This window comes from Populus alba, chromosome 2 (genome assembly GCF_005239225.2).
Source record: "Populus alba chromosome 2, ASM523922v2, whole genome shotgun sequence".
Taxonomy (NCBI): domain Eukaryota; kingdom Viridiplantae; phylum Streptophyta; class Magnoliopsida; order Malpighiales; family Salicaceae; genus Populus; species Populus alba.
Genome location: NC_133285.1, coordinates 20,057,658 through 20,084,134, shown reverse-complemented (window position 1 = coordinate 20,084,134; position 26,477 = coordinate 20,057,658). Strand labels below are relative to the sequence as shown.

Sequence of the window (26,477 nt, the reverse complement as noted above, 5' to 3'; positions counted from 1 at the left end):
TAATACCTTTTTTTCACAGAACCAAAATTCACTTGTATCTTTCTCTTTTACTTCATCCATTGCTTTATATATAAAACTCATAGATGGTTTCTCATCAGAATCAACTAATCGAAGAACTTTAATTAGAGGAAATGCTGCCTTAATACATATAGTAACATCATGCCAAAACCTGCTGTCCAAAACACAATTTTGAATTCGTTTCCCTTCTTCTATTCTTACAAACCTAAATGAACTCCACTGTTTGGAAGTAAACATGGTCATCAACTGCATTTTATGATCATTCAAACATCCCAGAGTAAAATATGTAGTAGCAAACCGAGTGGCAGCAGGCCTAATCAAATCCCTTCCTTTCGTAATGTGCCTTAGCATGGAAATAAGAATAGTTCTTAAATAAATATATGAGGTGATTCTCCTCCCCTTAGCAATAGTTACTTGATGAACCTCTAACTTCTTCTCAAAATCCTCTAATATCAAGTCAATACAATGGGCAGCATATGGTGTCCAAAACAAACTCTTTCTTTTTCGCATCAAATAATTGTCCCGCTGCCTTTATAATTTGCAGCATTATCGGTGGACTACCTTGACAACATTTTTCCTCCTCAATCCTCTCCACAATGGCATCTAACATCTCAAATACCTTATCAGCAATCTTGGGCATATTAGAAGTATCCAACGATGACAAAAAAAACTGTTCCTTTAGGACTATTAACCAAAAAGTTACAAATACAACGTCTTTTTTTATCTGTCCATCCATCAGACATTATTGAACAACCAGTTTTTTTTTCCATTCTAGCTTGTAATCCTCAAGCAAATTCATTGTTTGATCCACTTCTTGCTTCAAATACTTCTCTCTAATATCATAGTAGGATGGAGGCTTGAAACCTGGCCCATGCTTTGCAACCAATTCAAGTGCCTTAAGAAACTCAGGAATTTTTACACAATTAAATGGAATTGCACTAGTGTAAAAAAACCTTGCAATTTGTCGACATGCTTCTTCTCTAATATCCTTTTTTAGCAATTGATTTAAGGTTGTTTGTGTACTTCCACTTCCACTAGCTACTCTCTTTCCTTTGTCCTTGAGCTAAATTTCTTTATTTCATCATCATCATCATCATCATCATTTACACTATATTGAAGGGCCTTTCTTTTCTTTTTCAATTGCTTCTAAAATTTTTCACCAAAACACCTAAAATCACTCTGCTTAACATTTTCTGGTACTTGCTGACATGGCTCAATATCCTTACGAGTGCAAGCCAAATGTTGTTTAAAACAAAAAATACCTCCACTAATAATTTTTTGACAATACTTGTACTGAACTTTTCTAGAATTCTTATCAATATCTATCTCATGTTGCCATCCCACATCAAGCCTATAACTAGAAGAATTTTTTCTAGATGCCATAAGTTCAACAATTTAAGAATCAATTCAAATCAGCCCTGTAATCAATCCAAACATTTTATAAACAGGTTACAAACTTTATTTTAATACACACTACAAAAAAATAACAGCCAAGAACTCATCTTCTATATTATTATCCATTACAGGTTAGAAACTTACAAGTTACAACCCTTTACAACTCAGCAAAGGCAGCATAAAAACAATCAATCAGCACAAGTTACAACCCAAATCCATTCATCACAAGTTACAACCCAAATCACGGTTAAATTACAATAAATCCATTCATCACAACTCAACAGCAGCAGCAGCACTACTCTAAAATAAATTACAATAAATCCATTCATCACAACTCAGCAGCAATATCATCATTCTAAATTATAATAAACCCATTCATCACAATTCACAACTTAGCAGTAGCAACAACAATCTAAAATAAATTACAATGAATCCAAATCCAGGGTAAGAAAAAACAGAGTCACAGTGTCACACACAATTAAATTTCAATCTAAAATTCGCAGGCAAACTCTCAAATTTCATTCTAAAATTCACAGTCACACACACAGGACAGTCACAGTAGCACACTAGAATATTAACATTGTCACAGAAACTTGAGAGTCTCAATAATAGACATCATTAAATTGTAAAGAAACAGAATGGTAAGAAATTATTGTAGCGAGCAGAGAAACAGAAGCTTACCTCTGTTGAGTCTGTTATGAGCAGTGAGCAATGGCCAATGAGCACTGAGGAAACGGAGTAACGGGCTAAGAAACAAGATAAACAATGGATTTTTGCAGTCAAAGTTGGAGCCTGTGAGTTCAATCAAACTAACATTAACATCAGACTAAGAAACGGACAGGGACAAAAAAAACCCACTAGAAGATTGGAGAAACAAGATTAACAGTGCTGTTGTGTGTTGTGTGCAGGAGGCGGTGAAACAAGATAAATAGTGTTACTTACCTCGTGAAGACTGGAGAGACACCGTTGACTGTTGTTGTTGTGTGGACTGTGGACTATGATTCTCACAATGGCTGGTGAAAAGAACGTCGTCGATGATGGAAAAATAATGCAGATGAGGGGCGAGCAAGGGCTGATGAAAAGAACACCGTCGATTGTTGGCTGAGAGCGAGATTGAGTCACTAAGCCCTGAGGAATGTGAAATTTGGGATTTTCAATTTAGGGATTTTAATGTTCTGACTTTTGAGAACGTGAAGAGAAGAGAAGAGAGAAGACTGATTTCGGTGAAATTGTTTCTTAATTGCCTTTGATCTATTAGAGCCAATAGGAGGGCGACACGTGGTAGCAACATTGAATTAAAATTTCCTGCAGGCAAACTCGTTCAATCGGTGGTGAAATCGCGATTTCACCTGATTTTAACGATTTTACCCGATTTTGACCCGATTTTATCATTTCCGAGTTTTATGTACGATTTAACACGTAAAGCCTATATTAACTCGTAAAAACGTACGATTTTACGAGTTGAATCGCGATTTTAACAACCTTGGTATCGAGCACCCAGTCTGAGGATTGTGGCCTTGAAACAACACACGACTGATCTCACCCAGCAATATCAGCAACTCTCAGCAGATTATGAACAACTCCACCAGATCATCATGGACATGAGATCACAAATGGGTGGTATGTGTGCATCCCTTTTATAGTCGTATGGTCTTGGGAACGACTAGCCTCCTTCGGCTCCGCCATTGTTCTAGTTTAATTTTTTTTAAAACAATCTAAAATTGTAATAAATATTTGGATGAATATTATTTAATTTAATTTTTATATTTTTACATTTTATACAATTTTATTTGCTTAATTGTTTTTTTTTACTATTATTCTACACAAATTTTATATTATTTATTCTACATAATTTTATTTTTTTTAAAATATTTTTAAATTCAAACCAAAGAATTTATAGATGGAATAAGTTATTCGGTATTTTCTAGATAATTAAAAAATATTTACTTGCATATGCCACAATCACTGATGTCTCTACAGACGGAACGAGTCCGTCAATATTTTCTAGAGGGTTGAAAAATTATTTACTGCACATGCCATAATTACCGGTATCTCTATAGTCGGAATGAGTATGTCAGTATTTTATATAAAAAGCTAAAAATTATTTACCGTATATATCACAATCATCAAAATCGTTATTTCATTAGTGATTTATTAATGTAAATACAGATGGAATAATTCCATCAAAATATTCCAGCAAGAATTTTTTTTTTTTTTTTTGCATTCATTTTTTATATGTAAAACCATCAATTTTTCTACCAATAGAAGTAGCAATAGAGCATAGAATTACTAACTAATGTTATTTCCGACGAATATATTTCATCGGTGAATTAGCAACACTTTTAAAATGAATGAGTGAGTGCCATCTGGGAGCTTCTGCCTGATCCTAAGGAGAAAAGATAGGAAGGCCACATGTGAGATTCTAAAGGACTACAAGCGTCAGTCAAAAAAGGGGTAGGAGCTCCACTTGTCAAACAGAACACTGGGGAGTTTAATAATTGACTTTTTTTAAAGTATTTTTTTTATTTAAAATATATTAAAATAATATTTTGTAAAATTTATTTTTTACAATATCATATTTAAAAAAATGTATAAATAAAAATAAAATAAAATTTAAAGACGAATCCCAAACGCCGAATAGTCACACCGGGACCGAACCAATACTTCTTCCTTGTTAATGCCAACAAGAAACTCTCTGCGTATCCACCTTCTTCTTCTTCTTCTATGCTTAAACTACTTCGACTCTCGTCTTCTCTTCTAGCCCGTCACTCTCTTAATACAACAAGTAAATTATCTTCCTCGTTAAGAAGAGCAACAAAGTACCGCAACTATCCTTGTTCCTCGGCCTTTGTTGGTCGTTTCCACACGCACAAGGTGTTGGCCATGGCAAAAACTACGTCCTCATCTTCGTCTTCTCACAAGCATACTAATTGTCTCTCAGCTGAGCACAGTCCATATCTCCTTCAACACGCCCACAACCCTGTTAGTATATAAAACAGATATTTGTATTGATTTTTGCTCATTTTTTAACTCTCTTTTTCCTTGTCGAAATGAATTGAAGGTCAATTGGTACCCATGGGGCGAAGAAGCATTCGCTGAAGCACGTAGACGAGACGTCCCAATTTTCTTATCAAGTATTTATTATATTTGCCATTCGTTCTTTCGTTTCTTCTTATTATTTCTATTATTATCATCATGATTTGCAAAAACTGGGGGCTAATTACTACTTAGTATGTAATCAAAAATTTTTTGGTTATTTGGTCATGACGTTTTTTTCTTTTGTGCTTTCTCTTTGAAGTTGGATACAGCACTTGTCATTGGTGAGTCTGTGACATTTTTCTTTCATTTTCTAGTCCAAAATTCCTAACGAAAACTCGAATGACTAACTGATTAATTGTCTGGTGTTTATCCTTTGATGGGTGTAAGGTGTCATGTTATGAAGGTGGAGTCTTTTGAGGATGAAGAGGTCGCTGAATTGTTGAATGATTCGTTTGTCAGTGTGAAGGTCTGTTCAAATCTTGATTGCTTGCATTAGTTGTTGTTGGCACTATTCATTTGTCCATGAATTATCGACTTCTTTTAATGGTCTTGTTAATCACGCTAACATGTCAGATTGCCGCAGGTGGATAGAGAGGAACGACCTGATGTTGACAAGGTAAAATAGCCTCTATCTTGACTGCCTTCCAGAGAAATAATTATTGGCTTTATCCTTCGGTGGGTCTATTGTATGCTGATTAATCTATGATAAAAGAGGTTCTCAAGAACCATGTGATACAATGTGCTGTTGAACTGCTGCTAAACTAGTTGTATGAAAAGTTAAAATGCCAATAATACCATGCTATTATATGAAAGAAGGTGACTGTACTGTGTAATAGAGTGTGTTTGTCTATTTATATTATTTTAGTTTCAGAGCACACTTGCATTTGAATCCGGTTGGGTTTGCTCATATGCAAATAAATTTCAATGTTCTTCATAGATTGTTCGTTGGTTTCTTTATATACTAAGCAAATAGTTTTGATTTTACAGGTCTATATGACATTTGTACAGGCATTGTATGGTGGAGGAGGGTGGCCACTCAGTGTCTTCATTTCACCTGATCTGAAACCTTTGATGGGTGGAACTTACTTTCCCCCAGATGATAAGTATGGAAGACCAGGATTTAAGACCATACTTAGGTGGGAGTTTTGGTTCTTGGACTTTTTTCCTTTCCTCTTTTCTGTAGCATGGCTGTTCCTTGACCAATTATGAACATATTAGATCGTTACAAGTTTATTCTTGCATTGAATTATGATTCAAATTAGTATTAAAGGTTAATTGCTTTTCCTTAGTCTATTATTTCTCTATTATTTCAGAAAGGTAAAGGATGCTTGGTTCAGTAAGAGGGATACGCTTGTGAAGAGTGGAGCCTTTGCTATTGAACAGCTGTTAGAAGCATTGTCAGCAAGTGCAAGTTCAAAGAAATTGCCAGATGAGCTTTCACAAAATGCATTGCATCTGTGTGCAGAACAAGTATGACTATTGCAAACTGCACAGTAGTCCTTTTTTATCTGACTTGGAAGGAAGGAATGTTCAAATATGAACTTCTGATTGAGCAACTGTGAGGATTGAGTTTGGTGTCTCTGACTCATTTTAATGCATTGCTAGAACCTTCTGAATTTCACTATATTGGTTGTTGACTTGACTAAAGTTTGATGCATAAAAAGATATTAAAGAGTTAGATATTAGGCCCCTGTTTGGCAGTGAGGCCGGGGATGTATCTCCCTGTTGCACTTCTTCTGCCTGCTTGGTGTTTCTGTAACATGGCAAGGAACATAGATTAGCTTTTCATAGAATATTAATTTGATGCTTCTTGGTGTCTTTTAGTATTTTTTTTTCTTTCTTCAACTGTTATCACAAAGCCACTTTCTTAGACTTTTCAAGATTGTATCAATATCCACATTTTATTTACTGAATAATGTTTCTGTCATCCTAACACAGACTATTATCATGGATATAAATGGAGCTTTCTTGCATCAATTGTTGTCTTGCAGCAACTCTTTTTTTCCCTCCCTCATAGCAACATTAAAAGCAGACATTGAAACTTTTATATGTATACCAACATCGCACCCTTTTAGCACTTTTCAGTTGCCATTTTCATGGGTTTGTGTGTTGATTTGTTTTTATAGATGCTAAAAAATCATATTTCTGTTGTACTTTGCTGCTGCTGCTTGCTTTCACAAATTATGATCAGTTAAGAGGATTCAGGGAATGCATAGGACCATGGCATTGTTTTACATAAAACTCTTGATGAGGCACCATTTTATTGCCTTTTTTTAATTCTCTTACTTCACTTCGTTGCAGCTTTCTCAAAGCTATGATTCACGATATGGAGGGTTTGGATCTGCCCCAAAGTTTCCTAGACCGGTTGAGATCCAATTGATGCTGTACCATTCAAAAAAATTGAATGATGCTGGAAATTACAGTGAAGCAAAGAAAGGTCTGCAGATGGTTTTCTTTACCTTGCAATGCATGGCAAGGGGAGGCATTCATGATCATATTGGAGGTGGTTTCCACAGATATAGTGTGGATGAACGCTGGCATGGTTGGTTTGTCTTTAAAATGATAGTTATTTCCTAAAGAATTGCTTAATTCAAAATTACTGGCATTCTGTTGTGGTTTTCTGCATTTTGGGTTGTTGTGTATGGAATGTTGAAACTGTAGTATTTTCTTGCAGTTCCTCATTTTGAGAAAATGTTGTATGATCAAGGCCAACTTGCTAATGTTTACTTGGATGCCTTTTCCATTACCAATGATGTCTTCTATTCAAGTCTATCCCGTGATATTCTTGATTATTTGAGGAGAGACATGATTGGACCAGAAGGTGAAATATTTTCAGCAGAGGATGCTGATAGTGCTGAGCGTGAAGGTGCCAAAAAGAAAAAGGAAGGAGCCTTTTACATATGGACCATTCAAGAGGTTTCTTATCATCATCATCATCATTTTGGTCTTCATTTCATTTTGATTGGTTTGATTTCTCATCATGTAAAATCTAGCAGCACATCTGTTAACTTCCTGATTTGTCAACTGCATCTGGAACGTTTGTCAACTGCGTCTGGAACTTATATCAACTGCATCTTGTTAGTTCTAAATTGATGATGCTGACATTTGGAACTTATATCAACTGCATTTTGCAAAGTATTCTTATACCACAATTTGATAGGCTTATGTCATGTATATGCTCCCTTTTTTAAAAAAACAAATACTATATAACTGAAGTCTTAATTCCCCTTCTCGGGTTGAGATACTATTAGCCTTAGTCATATCTGCATCTTCCTGCTTACAGATCAAGGTAGTATAGCTTTGTACTAAATTTCATAGCATGAGCAGTGGATTTCTATTGTGAGCTGCCCTGATTCCGTAACACTTATCTTTCATTGAAAGATGAAATTATATATACTTTTATCCATTCTCTATGAAGTTTTCTTAAAAATTTATGTTGGGAGATTCATTTAACTTGCATTAACCTCTTCTAATTCTGATTTTTCTACATGTTTTCCCCCTCTTTAAGATTGATGACATCCTTGGAGAGCATGCAACTCTTTTTAAGGACCACTATTATGTAAAGCCTCTGGGGAACTGTGACCTTTCTAGAATGAGTGATCCACACGATGAATTTAAGGGGAAAAATGTGCTCATTGAATTAACTGATACTTCAGCACCGGCAAAAAAATATGGCCTGCCTCTTGAAAAATATCTTGATATTCTGGGTGAGTGCAGGCAAAAGCTTTTTGATGCAAGATCCAGAGGACCAAGGCCACATTTAGATGATAAGGTTTGTCATTGTCTGTTTAAAAGAAGGCATGGATTGTATAGAAATATTTCTTAATCTTTAGCTTTTCTCTTGTATGCACACTTTAACAGACCAGGTGCTTGCTAGGTAATTGTCTCATGGAATGGACTTGCAATTTCATCTCTTGCAAGAGCTTCCAAAATCCTTATGGGCGAAGCAGAGGGCACAAAATACAACTTCCCTGTTGTTGGTTGTGATGTAAGATTTTAACATCTTTGGCTAGCCAGGTTAACTTAGAATTATTGTATGATTACCAACATGCTTGTGGTTTGATCACACCAGTGTGATTCTAACTTTCTAAGCCAAGTTTGATGTAATTATCATGCATCTTTGTTATTCATTAAGCATTTCCTTATCATGTCTAGATTTTGACCATGGTGTGAGGATAAAAAAACAGTTTCTTGCTCTCATTTATCCTGCTTATGGAAAACTTCTACATGTAATCATATTATTCTGAACATCAATTTTAAACAAAGGCCTGTCTTCTGGAAGGTCTATGCATTCAATCATCATCATTTAGGTGTATTTTTTGTGTTACCGAGTATTGGATTTCTTGTACCTTCTAGGCATCTGTTCTGCTGGGCTCTGTCAGTCTTGATAAGTAGCCATAAGTACTGATCTGTGGAAAATCACTCTAGGGCAGTTGAACTATTCTTGGCATGATATGTGGTGTGTGGTTGACTTTTTTATTTGATCATGACTAATAATTTTGCATGTTCCATTGAATTCCAGCCCAAGGAATACATGACTGCTGCAGAGAAGGCAGCGTCTTTCATCAGAAGGCATCTTTATAATGAACAAGCTCACAGGCTAGAGCACAGCTTTAGGAATGGTCCGTCTAAAGCACCTGGATTTTTAGATGATTATGCATTTCTAATTTCTGGGTTGCTGGATCTTTATGAGGCGGGTGGCGGGATCCATTGGCTGGTGTGGGCAATCGAACTACAGAATAAACAGGTAAAGGAATCAGAGTTCATCTCCCTGAGATAAATAGTGAGCCAATTGTAATCATGTTTTTAAGAGTTATTTTTCCAGGATGAATTATTTCTCGACAGAGAGGGAGGAGGCTATTTTAATACCCCAGGAGAAGATCCTTCAGTTCTCCTACGAGTAAAGGAAGACCATGATGGTGCTGAGCCCTCAGGAAATTCAGTTTCGGCAATAAATCTCATAAGATTGGCCTCTATGATGACTGGCAGTAAGTCTGAGTATTACAGGCAGAATGCTGAGCATCTTCTGGTATGCTGTCGCTTCACGTACAAGCGTTTCTTGGGGAAGACTAGTGTTTACAACTCGAGTACTCAATGTGTTTGCATAATAAATTCATCCCATGGCAATGCAGGCAGTTTTTGAGTCGAGATTGAAGGACATGGCTATGGCAGTACCTCTGATGTGCTGTGCAGCTGACATGATCTCAGTGCCTTCCCACAAGCAAGTTGTCTTAGTTGGCCACAAATCATCCTTGGAATTTGATAATATGCTTGCTGCTGCTCATGCATCATATGATCCCAATAGAAGAGTAAGTAGAAGGGCTTCAATATCAATTCATGAACCCCTTGTACTCTGCCTATGATTCCTCTCTCTCTCTCTCTGTCTGAGGTGCAATTATTGCCGTTTGCAGGTGATTCATATAGATCCTACCGACAATGAAGAAATGGAGATTTGGGAGGACAATAATAGCAATATAGCTCTCATGGCAAGGAATAATTTTGCTGCAGATAAAGTAGTTGCTCTCGTCTGTCAAAATTTCACATGCAGTCCCCCAGTCACGGATCCCAAGTCTCTTAAAGCATTGCTTCTCAAGAAACCTTCCTAAGGTGTAAATCTCGGTCAGTGAAGACTTTCAAAGTGTTAATTGTATGTGATATACAAGACATACCTTTTTAGTTCTGTAACTAGATTGGTGAGCTATGTCACGATCAAATGTTTTTCAACAAAAAAGAGTTGAGGTGCTATCAAAGAAGCAATAGAAATTGGAGAGTTGTGTTATTAATTTTATTAGATTCAATAATTTTAGTTAATTTAATAATATTATTAAAAAAAAATAACAATAAATAAATTAAACAAAACAAAATTAAACTAAATTAACATGTGTCAATTTTCAAAACATGTGATCTCAGTCTCATGGAAAAATTGATTAAAAAAGAATCAATCATAAATAATAATAACAAAAAAAAAATCAATTGTAAATAAGAACAAAAAAAATCTAAGTTAATTTGGTGAATGTTTTAAAACTTGTATCTCGGGTTTTTTGGTTGAAAAAACATGAAAGAAATTTTCAATAAAAAATAATTTAAAAACAAATCAAATAGAAATAAAAAGAATTAATAATTAAATTTAACATAAAATAAAATAAAATAAAATGTTGAGGGTTGCAATTGAAAAAAAAAATCAAATAAAAAATAATAAAAAATATAAATTAAAAGAATAAGAACCAAGTGTGACAGATAAAAAAATCAATAGAAGATGAAATTAAAAGAAAATTCTAATTTTATGAATTATTTAAAATAATAATAAAAAAAAAACACAAGGACTAAATCTCAAATAAAAACAACTTGAATGGATGTTTTGGAAATGTAAAGGAGCATGCTTGGAAATCAATGAGGAGAGAAAATAGAAGAAAAAAAAAAAAATTATCAGTGTCAAACTAGAGGTTTATTAATCATGCGAGCTGGCAAGAATTGAAGGGACTATCATGAAGATTCAAACTCTACCATGAAAGCAGGTGCTTGACTGCCAAACAATATCTCACATGATGTTCCAATAGCGTGAATGAAGCCATGCGAACAACACGCCATCAACTTTTTAATATTAAATAATATTTTATATCTTTTAAAATATCAAATTACTTGTTATCCAACTTGATAATAACAAAACAAACCTCAATGAATAGACTAAAAACCCTTAAATGAATGTTAAAGATAACTTGAATTCAAAAGCAATATAGTCATTTTACTATGCTATTGAAATGGAAAAGTCGAAACAGTCTATAAATGACAGTTTAATATTTTTTGCTTTAAAGGATATGTTAGTTATTTTATTATGTAGAAAACAATAAAAATATCTTATCATCCTTACCCCATTGCCAAGGTGTGTGTGTGTGTATTTTGCTGAGAAAGGTAAAATCATAATTTTAGTGTTTCAATCCACAACCAATGAATCTAAACCTACAATAAAAATTGCTACAATGAATCATCTATCCTTTGTAGTTTCTTTTATTGAATAAGTTTTGGGTGTTCAACCAATCCAGATAAATTATAAATGGGGTGCATTTGGTATAAGTGGAGCTTGTAGTTGTGATTTTAGTTGTAAAAATATTTGGTAATCCATGCTGTTAAAATGCTTTTATGTTATAAAACTTCAATTTATAGCTTCTATTAGATACTTTATCTATGTTTTTGTCGTGGGTCAAAAATTTATTTTTTCAACAAAAGTTGTATACGCATACTATTTTATTATGTTTTTACAGCTACAAAAATTCTACATGAAAATCAAAAGTATATGCATATATATAATCAAATAAATAAAAATTTATGTATTAATAAATAAACAACAAAAAAAAATAAAATTAAAAAAATTAAGAGACAAATATAGATCAATATATTTAATCTCGTAAGACAAGCTATTTACCTAGTTGTGTTTGCTAAAATTTATTTATTAAAATAATTTTTTATTCAATCAAACAAGAATAGAAATAGACACGCACTAAATTGATTAAATAAAATAAAAAAAAAATATTATGCAAGATGGCACATATTAGAAATATTATCCGAAAATAAAATAATATTTTTATTCAGTCAAATGATAATAGAAACATACACACACATTAAATTGATTGAATAAAATAAAAGAGAAAAAAATAATATGCAAGGTTGGACACAATAAAAATATTATTTGAAATTAAATATTTTTTTTTCAAAAATAAAATTCATCTATACAAAAGATAAAAAAAAAATATAGATGAATTAAAAAAACCACTTTAAAAATTAAATGATTAACCAAAAAAAATAATTATCATTTAATAGAGGCTCTCAAAACAAAATAAAAGAGAAGAGTATTAATTTAGATATAAATAAATGAAAAAAACATATACAAAAGCATTAATTTAAAAAATAAAAATAATAATAATTAAAAAAATCCAGTTCACCTGGCCAATTTTGTTAAGGACCCGTGGAAATGGACCCCTTTTTTTTTTCTCTTTTCATCTAGGGTGGAAGACATGTTGTTTGCCCTATTTTTTTTTTTTTTAAAAAAAAAGTCAAACGACATGTCATCTGTATTACCCAATTTGTGGCCACTATAGTGGCTAGAAAAATAGGGCTAATGGTTTTTTAGACCTAAAAACCAAATTGTCAACCAATATTTACCTAAAATATCATCCTACAACCTGAAACCAAAAAGCTTATTACGATTACATCTATTTTTATTAGGAACTTAAAGGTAAAAAAACCTAAAGTGAGCTCCCCTCTTCAAAAGGAGCAATTTAACACCAACTTCACACTATCAAAAAATCTACGAATACAAACGGATTCACCAGCAGATTTTTTCTGTTGGTATTTTACAATGATCTTTACCGATTGGATTTTTTCCATCTCTAACTATGCCGATATTTACAAACAAAAATATGTCATTGGTATATACCGAAGGAATCTCAGTCAAACTAGAAGGAATTAAAAAAGAAAAAAAGAGTAAAATGACGTGTAAGTTCTTACAGACGTCGTTACTAATGGAATTACAATTGGATTCAAACAAGGAAACTCGTATAGTGACATATCACTTATACTTACAGAATTACTGATGGATTGACAAACATGATAATTTTATCAGTAAATTCATCAATAATATTTAATATGTGACTTGGCCCTCTCCCATCCTCTCCCTACCTTATTTCTCATTCTTCCTTAAAAAACCTCTCTGCAACAAAATAAATAGCCCCCCCACCACATCCCCTCTCATCTTAACATAAGACAGAATAATTTTGTTAGTAAATTCATCGATAATATTTAATATATGACTTGGCCCTCTCCCTTTTCCTACTTCTTCTTCTTTATTAAAAAACCTCTCTACAACAAAACAAACAGAAACAGCCCCCCCATCCCTCTCATCTCAATATAACTCCTCCTTCTGCAACTTTTCTAATCATAACAACATAGCATTTGTGTTTTAATTGAAATTTTATTATGGATTTTCTATTTTAACTAAGCAAATCTATTTTTCTTAAATTTGAACACAATTTTAAAATGTTAATTTTTTATTGCATATTTTTATAGTATATGTATTTTGTTTGGGTGTTTATTTGTTTTATTGTTTTTTCTCAAACAAACTTGTTATATGTATTTATGATTTTGTACATGTTATGGTTTATTCTAGATTTTATAAAATTATATTTGTTTGTAAATTGTTGAAACTTATATCGAATTACCAACTTAGGTGTGTTGTGATAAAATAAATAATAGCTTGTTTAATGAGTTCATTTTTAAATTTTATCAATTTTATTGTTGAGTTGTAATTTCCGTAAATGTGTACAAATTTATATGTACGTAGATAATTGATAATGAATTAAGAGAAGTATTCAAGTAGGTTGAATAATCTTAAGCTAAACCAATTTTTTTACAAATTTTATTTAGTTAATATAGTTAATTATTACCTATTGTCATTGTTATTTGATATAAGTTCGATATAGGTTATGGACGATCAATCATAGATGTATTGAGATTCACCCTAAGGATTGTGAAGGACAAATTATTGTAATGGGATTCAGGGTTTTATTAATTACGCAACATTTGATCCGAGAAATATTAGTAGAGGTGGTATTAGATGTCAATGCAAGATATGTAAAAATAAAAAAGTTTCTCAATTCAAATGTTGTAACGATGCATCTTCTATAATAAGGGTTCATAGAGGAAAACTTGTGTTGGTATACACATGGAGAACCATTTGTTCCTCACAAGACCATGGTAGAAAGAATGGTTGAGTCAACTTCTAGTGTTAGGAATATGCATGGTGTTGTAAATAATCCTTATATGACTATGGTTATAGATACAATGAGAACAAATCAGGGTCATGCTAGTCAATGTTTAATCATAGATGTAGAACCTAATTCAAACATGCCAAGTTATTTGATCTTTTGAAAAATTCTAACAAACCATTATGGAATGGCTACACAAATCATAATAAATTATTGATTGTTGCACATGTGTTTACCATTAAGTCAGATTATGGGTTAAGTGAGGCCGATTATGATAAATTCGAATGGGCGAGAAACATTTTACTTGAAGGGAACAGGCTGACAGAGAACTTCTATGATGAAACTCATCGGTCTAGGTTACTAGAAAATTGACATGTGTCCAAACTTCTACATGTTGTACTACATTGAAAATGTTGATCTGACCGATTGAATGACATGCATGCATTCCCGTTATAAACCCAGAATTGGTTGGGAAAAGACTCTTGTCACCAAAGACTAGCTTGTTATAAAAAACTTAGATCACATAGACTGTAGAGGTTATTTATGTCACCAAAGACTACTGAACATATGACATGACACCAATCATATGATGTGGTGGATGAAGTGACGGTGTATTCTTTCGATGGTGAAGCATACAAACATTTTAAAAGTGTGCATCCTTACTTTTCAATTGAATCAATGAACGTGCATCTTCGGTTATGTACAGATGGATTTAATCCATTCAGGTCATTTGCTGCTCTTTATTCTTATTGGCTGGTTATACTTATGGTTTACAACTTGCCATCGGAGATATATACAAGGCTAGAGTTCATGTTTTTATCTACGATCATACCCAATCCTAATAGTTCGAGCTAGAATATAGATTTTTATCTATGACTGTTGATTGATGAGTTGACGCGACTATGGTCCTCCAGGGCTTTAACTTATGATGTATCGAAAAAATAGAATTTTCTTATGAAGGCAACTTTGATGTGGACTATCAATGATTTTCCAACTTATAAAATGGTTTCTAGTTGGAGCACATATGAAAAACTAGCATGCTCATACTGCATGGAAAATAACAAGGCATTAGCGCTTACAAATGGGGGTAAAACATCTCTTTTTTTAACTGACACTAGCGGTTTTTTACCAACAGATCACAAGTACATAAAGAACATAAAAGATTTTTTTGTTGGTAAAGTTGAAAAGGTTGTTGTATCCCCGTGTCTTTCTAGTGAAGAATTATATGAAATAGTGACATTGTGTTTGGTTTCCAATCCGGTAAGTAGAAGTTTCTTGATTTTGGTTTGACTCATAATTAGGTAAAGTAAAGTATTTTCTAGGAGCTTTTTTATTAGAAGACCAATCTTCTCTGTTATAACATTGACGTCATGCACATAGAAAAAAACATGTTTGAGAACATTTTCATCATGATCATAACCATGAAGGGGAAAATAAAGGACAATAGCAAGGCTAGAATAGATATAACATTGTTTTGTCACTGTAAATATATGAAGTTGGTTTATACTAGGTCACGGGTCGCAAATATTGATCAAATTCTCATGGATTCAGTAAATTGATTATTAAATCCAAATTGCATGCAAATATATGTATTTTTGTAAAAAAAAAAAAAAACTAAAACACACCATGTATATATATAAGAAAACAAATATGATTTTTGTATTTTTGAGAAACTAGTTGTATGTAATTTAAGTAAAAAAATGAATTTTCTAAAAAAAAATTTATTATTATTTTTGTAAAAGGGAGAACAATTCGTTTAATACCAAAAAATGCACCTTGCATGTAGATCAGAATTCCAAATATTAAAAAAAAAACCATTTGGTTTCAAAATTTCATAATTTTAGTAATTTGTCCAAAAATCATTTGAGTTTATAGATAGACCTTCTGAGGCATTTGAAATGTCTAGGGTATACTAGAATATACACTGGAAGATCGTTGGAATAGTGGTGGTGCATGTACTATGTGCCACCAACATTATCGACGCGTGGATTCACGTGCCGCCACTGCTGAAGGTGTGTGAACTGATTTGAAGCACCTCGGTCTCCTTTTTGCTCCTATACTTGAAGTGAGGTAAACGAATGTTTGAGGAAAGAGATCTGCTTGATCAAAGGTTTGGTCCTTCTTGGTGTTTAAATCCTCTTCTCTTTTTAAGTGTTCTCTTTTCACTAAGTTATTACTTGTATCCCATCAATTGTTGTCGACTACTGGTGGTTATCAGAAAAGAAGGGTGATCTTCAAAGTTATCGATGATGGCTGGTTAGTCTTTGAAGTTGGTTCATAGTGGGTTTTCACTGCTGGAGCTCAAAGTGGGTCTTCCCGAGTGGCGGGGGTGTTGATTTTTTGTCAGGTTTTTATCGCCATGATGTGGCACTTCTTTCTATAGTTGTGACACCTTTTTTTGTTGTTGAAAGGCAAAGAAATGGCGGTAAAAAGTGATGTCGTTGATGAGGAGAAAGATGAAGTGGGTTAGATCAGGTGTGGTGTGGCTAATTGTATGGTATTGATGTAAGCTTATATTGCTTGACAGTTCAGATCACTTAGTATTTGATCTAATATTCACGATCAAATTGACCTTAAATTGATCTGATAACCATGACTTCTGGGGTATTAGCCATATGTCACCCAAGCTATGGTAGATCTGTGAGCCTATTTTTAGTAGACGGTTTAATCACTTTTGAAGTGATCAGCGGTCCAGATCTAATCAAACAAAACTGATCAATGACCTTGATCTGTTGGATCTTTGATCTAGTGTGGACAAGTCTATTTTAAACTCTAGTCGAGCAGTTGAAATTCATTTAGCCAACTTAATCAAACGACTTAGAAGAAAAGCACCATTATGTAGGAGAGAAGGATTGTTTCTAGTGGTTTTTTGTTAGCTTCTCCATCTCATTCCTCCCCTTATAAAATCCCCCCCTTCTATTTGTGTGTGTGTAACCATTTATTTATAGCTAAAAATTTATTTGGCTTAAAGGCAAAGCAAACCAAGATTAACCATTGAATTTCAAGAATACTCATTTGATTTTTATTACTTTGTAGGAATAACTCATAGGCAAAGGAAAGAAATATAGACCATTTGGATTAAAAAAATCAATTATGGATCATTTGATTAAAATTTTGGTTTTTTGGTGAGAGGATTTTCAATTTTAAATTGTAAATTGGTCATCTTCTTTCCACAATTCGATCACTGAAATAATAAACACATTTTTTAAAATTCTTTGAAAAAGACGTAGAAAATTATGAAAATATATCAAAAACAAAATTTGTTTTTGGTTTTTTGGGTTTTTTGCTATTTTTGGTTTTTTCTAAAAAAAAAATAGAAATGGGGTCAAAATTTGGGTCAACCTGAAATTCCAATATGGAATTCCCTTTAACCAGAACCTAAAGCTTAATCAACCTAAGATCTTAATCTGACAATCTCATTTAACCAGAACCATAGTTTTAAAAACACCTCAGCAAACCTGAAATTGCAATTTAGTGATTTCTTTTAACCAGAACCAAAAGGTGCCTTCTGTTTGGTTAACCTGGAATCTCAATTTAGAGACCTCCTTTAACTAGAGCCTTAGTCTTTGTCTTTAGCTTGGTCAACCTAACATTTCAATTTAGCAATTCCATTTAACTAGAACTAAAATTTTGCATGCAAGTCGATTAACTTGAAATCTTAATTTAGAGACCACTTTTAACCAGAACATTGGTCTTTGTCTTTAGCTCGGTCAACTTGTGATTCCAATCTGGTGATTCCCTTTAACTAGAACCAAAATGTTGCATTTAGCTTGTTTAACATAAAATCTCAATCTAGAGACCCTTTTTAACCAGAACCTTGGTCTTTGTTTTTAGCCCAGTTGATTAGTACTTAAAAATGCATGTTTATCAAAGTTTTATATCATCATTTTGCACTTGAAATATCAATAACTCCTTAACTAAAGCATATTTTATAATAACAAGTTTGATACTATAAGATACCTTAATTTATGGTAAATGCTCATCTTAAATGCAGGCCTATCACATAAATAAAAGGATTGATTGATGAGTTTAAGTATTGAAAGTGAAAGGACAAAGAGATGACCAAACTTAGAAAAGAGATGCCGGTGCAGTCCAAACCGGAACATTTCTCGGTAATTGGATCATATCTGGAGCTCTAGATCTCGGATTTAGTTCCATTTTATATGAATGGAAAGGTAAGACAAAGGCCTACAACTTTCATGGGAGCCCAAGATTTAAAAAGGCCGTTTTGAAGTCCAAACTGAAGGAACAACGAAGAAGTCCGAAGTTGTCCTGCAGCCCAGACACTATTTAGTGTTCAGCCCATATCTTGAGTTCTAGAAGTCCAAATGACCTCATTTTTTTTTTGTTGGAAAGCTGAGACAATTTCCTAGAACATTCCTGAGGATTCTGGCCAAATTATGATGTTAGCAATAACTTCTTGTTCAGACAAGAAGATAAGGATTGTCACCAAGTCAAGATGTGGCCACCCACTCATCAATTAATTAACAAATCAATAGTTCCAAATTTTGGCCTATAAAAGGAGGCACTTACCATGTATTAAGGCATCTTGGTTTCCAGATCAAGATCATGCTCTTGCTTTCTCTCTTTGTATTGCTTATGTTTTGCTTTCATTAATATCAAGTTTATGCACTTCATGTCCTTTCCTTTACTTAGTTAACTTCTTTCTCATTTATGTTCTTATCTTGTTCATTTATGTTTCTTTCTTTCATTATGTTTGGCTAAGTTAATTATGTCAAGGTGAAAAGGGTACACTAATGGTGTAAGAATAAGTATAATATAAACTTAACATGGACCTTAATGTTGGATACTAACATGTTTTATATTTGTTATCTTGTTCACTTTTAATACTTTGCTTGTTAAATGGTTAATCTAGATTTATGTTGTATAACATTTGGTACAACAAATACTTAGCACTTTCATAGCCCATACTGTATGGTATAACCGACACCTGAGCTATGAAAGGAACTTGATTTGTTGTTAACATAAGTTATAATCATGAATGTCTGCCAACATTTACAAGTATTAGCTTTATTCGAATAAGATAACTAATGTAATCATGTTAACAATTTATAATCTAATTGGAACCTCCTTTATGTGTGGTTTCCAATTGAGTAATAAGAGTTTATACTACACTTGTTTGAAGTACCATTAGTGGATCCTCTAACCTTGACATTTGTTTTTTTATCATTGTTTAATCCTTACGTTAATCTTTCATCTCAAAGTTCTCATTAATTTCTTCATCTTCTGCTTTTATTATTATTATTATTATTATTATTATTATTATTATTATTATTATTATTATTGTTGTTGTTGTTGTTGTTGTTTACATTCTGTTTATATTATACAATATATATCTTTGATCTTTTCATAAACTCAGTATATAGGCTGGAAACCTGTGACCCGATCTTTTAGATCATTCTCAAGTATAACAACGCCACGTACTGAGTATAACAATTATTGTTGTTGTTGTTGTTGTTGTTGTTGTTGTTGTTGTTGTTGTTATTGTTGTCTTGCTATTTATAATTTATACAATTAACCTCTCTGTGGTTCAACCCCGGTCTTGCCGGGTTATTTATTACTTCGACACTCCTGCTCTTGGGAAAAGACATCAAGCTTTTGGTCGTGTGAAGTTTTTGGAGCCATTGCCGGGGAGGTAAATTCTTGTATAAATTATAATATTTAATTTATTTTCTCTTTTCACTTTTCATTTTATCTAACTTTTGTTTTCTTTGTTTTGTTTTGTTTCTTTCTCTTCTATTTTCTTTTCTTCCTTTTATTCTCTTTTTACACATGCATGCGAGTTTGGTCACGTACATTAAGTGGTCGACTTTGTAGGGTATCCTCATCATTTTCAAAAAATATGGCCGAAGAAGATAATCAATCGCTTCATAATGAGAATAATGAGAATAACCGTATGAGAACACTTAGAGACCACATGAATCCCACAAGAACAAGTGCACCCTCATGCATAGTTTTCCCTCCTGATGCATCTCATTTTAATTTTAAGCCAGGCATTATTCAACATTTACCATCTTTTCATGGCTTAGACCTAGAAAATCCATACTTGTATTTAAGGGAATTTGAGGAGGTCTGTAATACCTATAATGACTCAAATTGTAGCATGAACACCATTCGATTAAAGCTTTTTCCTTTTTTCATTAAAAGATAAAGCTAAAACATGGCTACAAAATTTAAGACCAGGATCCATTCGTGCTTGGGATGAAATGCAACAACAATTTTTAAAGAAGTTTTTTCCATCTCACAGAACAAATTCTTTCAAAAGACAAATCATCACTTTCACTCAAAAACCAGGAGAAACATTTTACCAATGTTGGGATAGGTATCGAGATTTGCTTAATACTTGCCCATATCATGGTTTTGAAACATGGAGATTGGTTTCACATTTTTATGAAGGTTTAACACCTAGAGATAGGCAAATGGTTGAATTGATGTGCAATGGAACTTTCGAAGATAAAGACCCTAATGAAGCAATGGAGTACCTAGACTTGCTAGCCGAAAATGCTCAAAATTGGGACACCACAGGTACCTATGAGGCACCAAATAAAACTCAACCTCATACATCTAGTGGAGGTATGCACAACCTTAGGGAAGATCATGACCTCCAAGCCAAATTTGCATCTTTAGCTAGAAAAGTCGAAGCACTTGAATTGAAAAAAAGTGGTCAATTAAAATCTGTTCAAGACATTGTGTGTCAAATCTGTGAAACCAATGAACATTCAACAAATGATTGTCCAATTTTGCCTTCTTTTAAGGAATGCCTCCATGAACAAGCCCATGCTTTAAACAGTTTTCAAAGGCCCAACCATAACCCATACTCACAAACGTACAACCCTTGTTGGAGAAATCACCCAAATTTCAGTTGGAAGAGTGATAGAAACAATGCACAAACTTCTCAGCCACCGTTTCAAGCACATCATAATTTTCAAAATTCTCATGGATATGCACCTCCTTATGCTCCACCTCCTAAAAGAAATTTTGAGGAAACATTGCATGCATTCATTGAAAAGCAGGAGACAATCAACACTCAACTTGCTCAAAGCATGACAGATTTTAAAGATGCTCTTGCAAAATTAACATCTGCTCTCAGTTTCCAAGAGAAAGGTAAGTTTCCATCTCAACCACAACAAAATCCAAAGGGGCAATATAATGTAAATGCAAGTGGTTCTGGAAGCCAACACATGGATCAAGTCAAATCAGTCATCATTCTTTGTAGAGGTAAGGTTATTGAAAAACCCATTCTTGAACCTTGTGAGAAAGATGATGAGTCTATCTCTGAGGGTAAGGAAGGGGTTGAACCTGAACATTGCAAAGAAAAGACTGATTCCCCGCCAGCACTTCCATTTTCTCATGCCATGACCAAACAAAGGAAAGTCAATCACAACTCTGAAGTCTTTGAAATTTTCAAACAGGTAAGGATCAATATACCTTTGTTGGATGCTATTAAACATGTTCCTTCCTATGCTAAATTTTTGAAAGATTTGTGCACTGTGAAGAGAAAACTGAATGTGAAAAAGAAAGCCTTTTTAGCCGAACAAGTAAGTGCCATTCTTCAGAACAATAATGCTTTGAAATATAAAGACCCTGGTTGTCCTACAATTTCTTGCTTTATTGGAGAACATAAAATTGAAAGAGCCTTACTTGATCTTGGAGCTAGTGTGAATTTACTTCCATATTCAGTCTTTCAAAGTCTCAATCTAGGTGAGTTAAAACCAACCTCTGTAACTCTTTTACTTGCCGATAGATCTGTAAAAGTGCCTAGAGGAATAGTTGAGGATGTGTTAGTACAAGTTGATAAATTCATTTATCTTGTGGATTTTGTTGTCTTAGATACACAACCTGTTGAAGCATGTAATTCAATTCCTGTCATTTTAGGACGTCCATTTCTTGCCACTTCTAATGCATTGATTAATTGTAGGAATGGACTGATGAAGCTATCATTTGGAAACATGACATTGGAGATGAATATTTTCAACATTTACAAGCAACCTGGAGATGATAATGATTTACAGGAAGTGGACTTTATTGAAAAATTAGTTCATGATCAATTTCAAACCACTTCCAGTGAAAGTGAGATTGATGAATCTGATGATTTGCAAATGGTCTACTTTCAGGAATCAAAGGCATGCAATTGGTGACCACAAATTGAAGAATTGCCACCACGATCAATTGAGCCCATACCCTCAAGTGTTCAACCACCAAAACCTGAATTGAAGCCGTTACCATTTAATCTCAAATACTCATTTTTGGGAGAAAATGAAACTTTTCCGATAATAATCTCTTCCAAACTTAATGCACATCAAGAAGGTAAGTTATTACAGACTCTGAAAATGCACAAAAATGCATTAGGATGGACCATAGCTGACATAAAAGGAATTAGCCCTTTGATTTGCACACACAAGATTTATTTGAAGGAAAATGCTAAACCCTCTAGAGAAATGCAACAAAGGCTTAATCCTAATATGAAAGAAGTAGTAAAAAATGAAGTCATTAAGCTTCTAGATAATGGAATCATTTATCCTATTTCTGACAGCAAATGGGTAAGTCCTACCCAAGTTGTACCCAAAAAGTCTGGAGTCACTGTGATAACGAATGAGAAAAATGAGTTAATTCCAACTAGGACTGTTACTGGTTGGCGTATGTGCATTGACTATAGGAAACTTAATTCAATGACTAGAAAAGATCATTTCCCTTTACCTTTCATGGACCAAATCCTAGAAAGAGTTGCAGGTCATGAATTTTATTGTTTCCTAGATGGCTATTTAGGTTACAATCAAATTGAAATTGCATTGGAAGATCAAGAGAAGACTACTTTCACATGTCCATTTGGTACTTTTGCATATTGAAGGATGACTTTTGGATTATGCAATGCACCAGCCACATTTCAAAGATGCATGCTTAGCATATTCAGTGATATGGTTGAACGTTTTCTTGAAATTTTTATGGATGATTTTTCTGTTTTTGGTGATTCATTTGATGATTGTTTGACTAACTTAGAAAAGGTTTTGAGCAGGTGTGAAGAGAAGAATCTTGTATTGAATTGGGAAAAATGTCACTTTATGGTAACAAACGGCATTGTACTTGGTCACATTGTTTCATCGAAAGGAATTGAGGTTGACATATCAAAAATCGAGTTAATTGCCAACTTACCAACACCAAAATCTGTTAAAGATGTTAGATCATTCTTAGGACATGTTGGTTTTTACAGAAGGTTCATTAAAGATTTTAGTGTAATATCTAAGCCCTTGAGTAACCTTCTAACAAAGGATAATATTTTTGAATGGACTGAACATTGTGAAGAAGCCTTTGTTAAACTTAAAAACTTGCTTACTTCTGCTCCTGTCATTCAACCTCCTGATTGGTCATTACCTTTTGAAATAATGTGTGACGCTAGTGATTATGACGTGGGTGTTGTCTTGGGACAAAGAAAAGATAAGAAACCTTATGTGATTTACTATGCAAGTAAAACTTTAAATAGTGCTCAAATGAATTACACCACCACTAAAAAAGAATTACTTGCAGTAGTATTTGCTTGTGATAAATTCAGATCTTATCTTGTTGGCTCACCTGTTGTTGTTTTTAGTGATCATGCAGCATTGAAATATCTTCTTTCTAAGAAAGATTCTAAGGCTAGATTGGTGCGGTGGATTTTGTTACTTCAAGAATTTGATATCACAATCAAAGACAAGAAAGGCACTGAAAATGTTGTTGCAGATCATTTGTCAAGATTGAGAACAGATTCGAAATCTGACATCACACCAATCGATGACTACTTTCCCGATGAATCTTTAATTTCCGTTTCTACGATGCCTTGGTTTGCTAATATTGTTAATTTTCTTGTTTCAGGACAATTGCCAGCTCATTGGAGTACCCAAGACAAAAGAAAGTTCTTGAACGAAGTGAAGAACTTTTATTGGGATGACCCTTATTTATTCAAATATTGTCCTGATCAAATATTTTGAAGATGCATTCCTGACAATGAGGTAAGTAGTGTCATTAAATTTTGTCATTCTGAGGCATGTGGGGGTCATTTCTCATCAAGAAAGACAACTGCAAAAATCTTACAAAGTGGATTTTATTGGCCCACCATGTTCAAAGACTCACATGCATTCTGCAAGACTTGTGAAAATTGTCAAAAGTTGGGATCTATTTCAAAATGTCACATGATGCCTTTAAATCCTATTCTTGTCATTGAGATCTTTGACTGTTGGGGTATAGATTTCATGGGTCCATTTCCTCCATCATTTGGTTTCGTGTACATATTAGTCGCAGTAGATTATGTTTCAAAATGGATAGAGGCAATTCCATGTCGAAACAATGATCACAAAACAGTGATAAAGTTTTTGAAAGACAATATTTTGAGTCGATTTGGAATTCCTCGAGCCATAATAAGTGATGGTGGAACACATTTCTGCAACAAGCCATTTGCTTCTTTAATGAAGAAATATGGAATCACACACAAATTTGCCACCCCTTATCACCCTCAGACAAGTGGACAAGTAGAGCTTGCTAATAGGGAGATCAAACAGATCTTGGAGAAAACGGTGAACCCTAATCGGAAAGACTGGTCTTTAAGACTTAATGATGCACTTTGGGCTTATCGAACTGCATATAAAACATCATTAGGTATGTCACCTTATAGACTAGTCTATGGAAAACCTTGTCACTTACCTGTGGAAATTGAACATAAAGCTTATTGGGCTATTAAAGCTTTCAATTCAAACATTGATGATGTTAGTCAGCTGCGAAAATTGCAAATAAATGAGCTTGAGGAAATTAGAAATGATGCATATGACAATTCAAGAATTCATAAAGCAAGACTCAAAGAGTTTCATGACAAGAAAATACTGAGAAAAACATTCAATGTTGGTCAAAAAGTCTTGCTTTATAATTCTCAACTCCATTTATTTCCTGGAAAACTAAGATCAAGATGGAGCGGTCCTTTTATTGTGAAACATGTGTATCCATATGGGGCCTGTGATATCGAGAATCCAAAGGATGGCAATGTTTTCAAGGTAAATGGGCATCGGTTGAAAGTTTATTTTGACAATTTTTCAGTTGAAAATGACTCTACTGAATTGAGTGATCCTGTATATAAAGATTGATTCTTTTTCTCACATTGTTTTGTGTTTGTTTTGGTGTATCTTTTATTTTGCTAGTTTCTATCACCCCGGTCAAATGGCGGATAACGGTACTCCGTGACTTAAGTCGGTTCTTTCAGTTTCCCAAATAACTGATATCTGTATATATTTGTACAATTCTTAGCTTTTTCTCTCTTCTTTGAATCTCGTCTCCAATTCTTTTTTGAAAATGGACACCACTCTTGAAAAATTGAAAAAGTATTTTCCCGCTCTGCCTCAGAATGCGATTACAAAAATTTACCGTGCTAGGTGTGAAAGATTGAGGTTATTAATGAACCATGGAATTCCTGAAGATATTCGTTGGCTGATTGAAGCAAAGGTCCGATTATCAGGTGAGTCCTCCAATTCTTTCATTTCACACAGGCCTGGAACAGGTAAAAGCACTTTTGCAAAGAAACGTCGTGCAAAACGACTGAAAGTCTGTCACAGATGTGCCAGATGGACTTGTAATGCGACATGTCATTCTTTAGGAATGGTATCTGTAAACCGTGAAGATAAAATACAATTCATTAAGGATGGCCTGAGTAAGGGGTCTTTAGATAATCTTTTATTGACCCTTGAGACGCATCCTAGTGGAAATGTGCATCGTGTAATTCATGATTTATGGCCACAATTCTATAAAAAACATGATCGACTTAGTCTTGGGAATCTGACTAAAAAAGACCCTGTTTGCCAGTTTTTAAGAAAACTAGATGGGAAGCCTATCCCTGACCCATAGAGGGCGTTTAAGCCGTTCTTGGACGTAAAACCAAGGGAAGATGTGAGCCACAATCACAACTACCTGTACATACATGCTTTGTCAAAATAAATAAATAAAGAGAGAGAGTGTCAGACTACAGCTGGCCTACATGTAGGTGGTATGATTGCATTTTCACTTTTTCATTTATAAATTCTTCTCTTCCTTCCCTTCATTTCTACTCATCCCATACATTCATCAAATATAGAAGTGTGTAGAAATGGCAGGTTCCTCAAGTCATCACATAAGAAATATTTGTGTTTTCGGTGGATCCAGCCCTGGGAAAGAAAAAGAGTTTTTAGAATCAGCAAATCATCTTGGTCAAGTACTAGCTGAGAGAAAGATTCATTTAGTGTATGGGGGAGGCAG

The 26,477-nt window shown here is 33.8% G+C and overlaps 1 protein-coding gene and 1 pseudogene across 2 annotated transcripts; both read left to right on the top strand.

Moving 5' to 3' along the window:
• Positions 1-4,039: 4,039 nt before the first annotated feature.
• On the top strand, positions 4,040-10,235 carry LOC118062753 (uncharacterized). Of its 2 annotated transcripts, XM_035076595.2 has the most exons (15): positions 4,040-4,395; positions 4,475-4,547; positions 4,712-4,733; positions 4,840-4,918; positions 5,036-5,068; positions 5,440-5,588; positions 5,766-5,922; positions 6,754-6,994; positions 7,127-7,368; positions 7,961-8,224; positions 8,330-8,440; positions 8,975-9,199; positions 9,278-9,481; positions 9,585-9,761; positions 9,864-10,235. In XM_035076595.2, exons 1-15 carry the CDS (start codon positions 4,138-4,140, stop codon positions 10,056-10,058), a joined length of 2,430 nt encoding a protein of 809 aa, XP_034932486.1. In that variant the 5' UTR covers positions 4,040-4,137; the 3' UTR covers positions 10,059-10,235. The 2 variants fall into 2 exon arrangements, with proteins under 2 accessions (XP_034932486.1, XP_034932487.1); XM_035076596.2 differs by lacking the exons at positions 4,040-4,395; positions 4,475-4,547; positions 4,712-4,733 and having other exon boundaries at positions 4,834-4,918; positions 5,026-5,068.
• Positions 10,236-20,650: 10,415 nt separating this feature from the next.
• On the top strand, positions 20,651-26,090 carry LOC140955265 (uncharacterized; annotated as a pseudogene).
• Positions 26,091-26,477: the final 387 nt, after the last annotated feature.

Bases quoted from the DNA above. Each gene is read 5' to 3' on its own strand.
- LOC118062753 (XM_035076595.2), top strand. From the start codon at position 4,138: ATGCTTAAACTACTTCGACTCTCGTCTTCTCTTCTAGCCCGTCACTCT. The intron at 4,396-4,474 runs GTTAGTATATAA...AATGAATTGAAG, and splicing joins TTCAACACGCCCACAACCCT to GTCAATTGGTACCCATGGGG. The intron at 9,482-9,584 runs GTATGCTGTCGC...ATGGCAATGCAG, and splicing joins AGAATGCTGAGCATCTTCTG to GCAGTTTTTGAGTCGAGATT.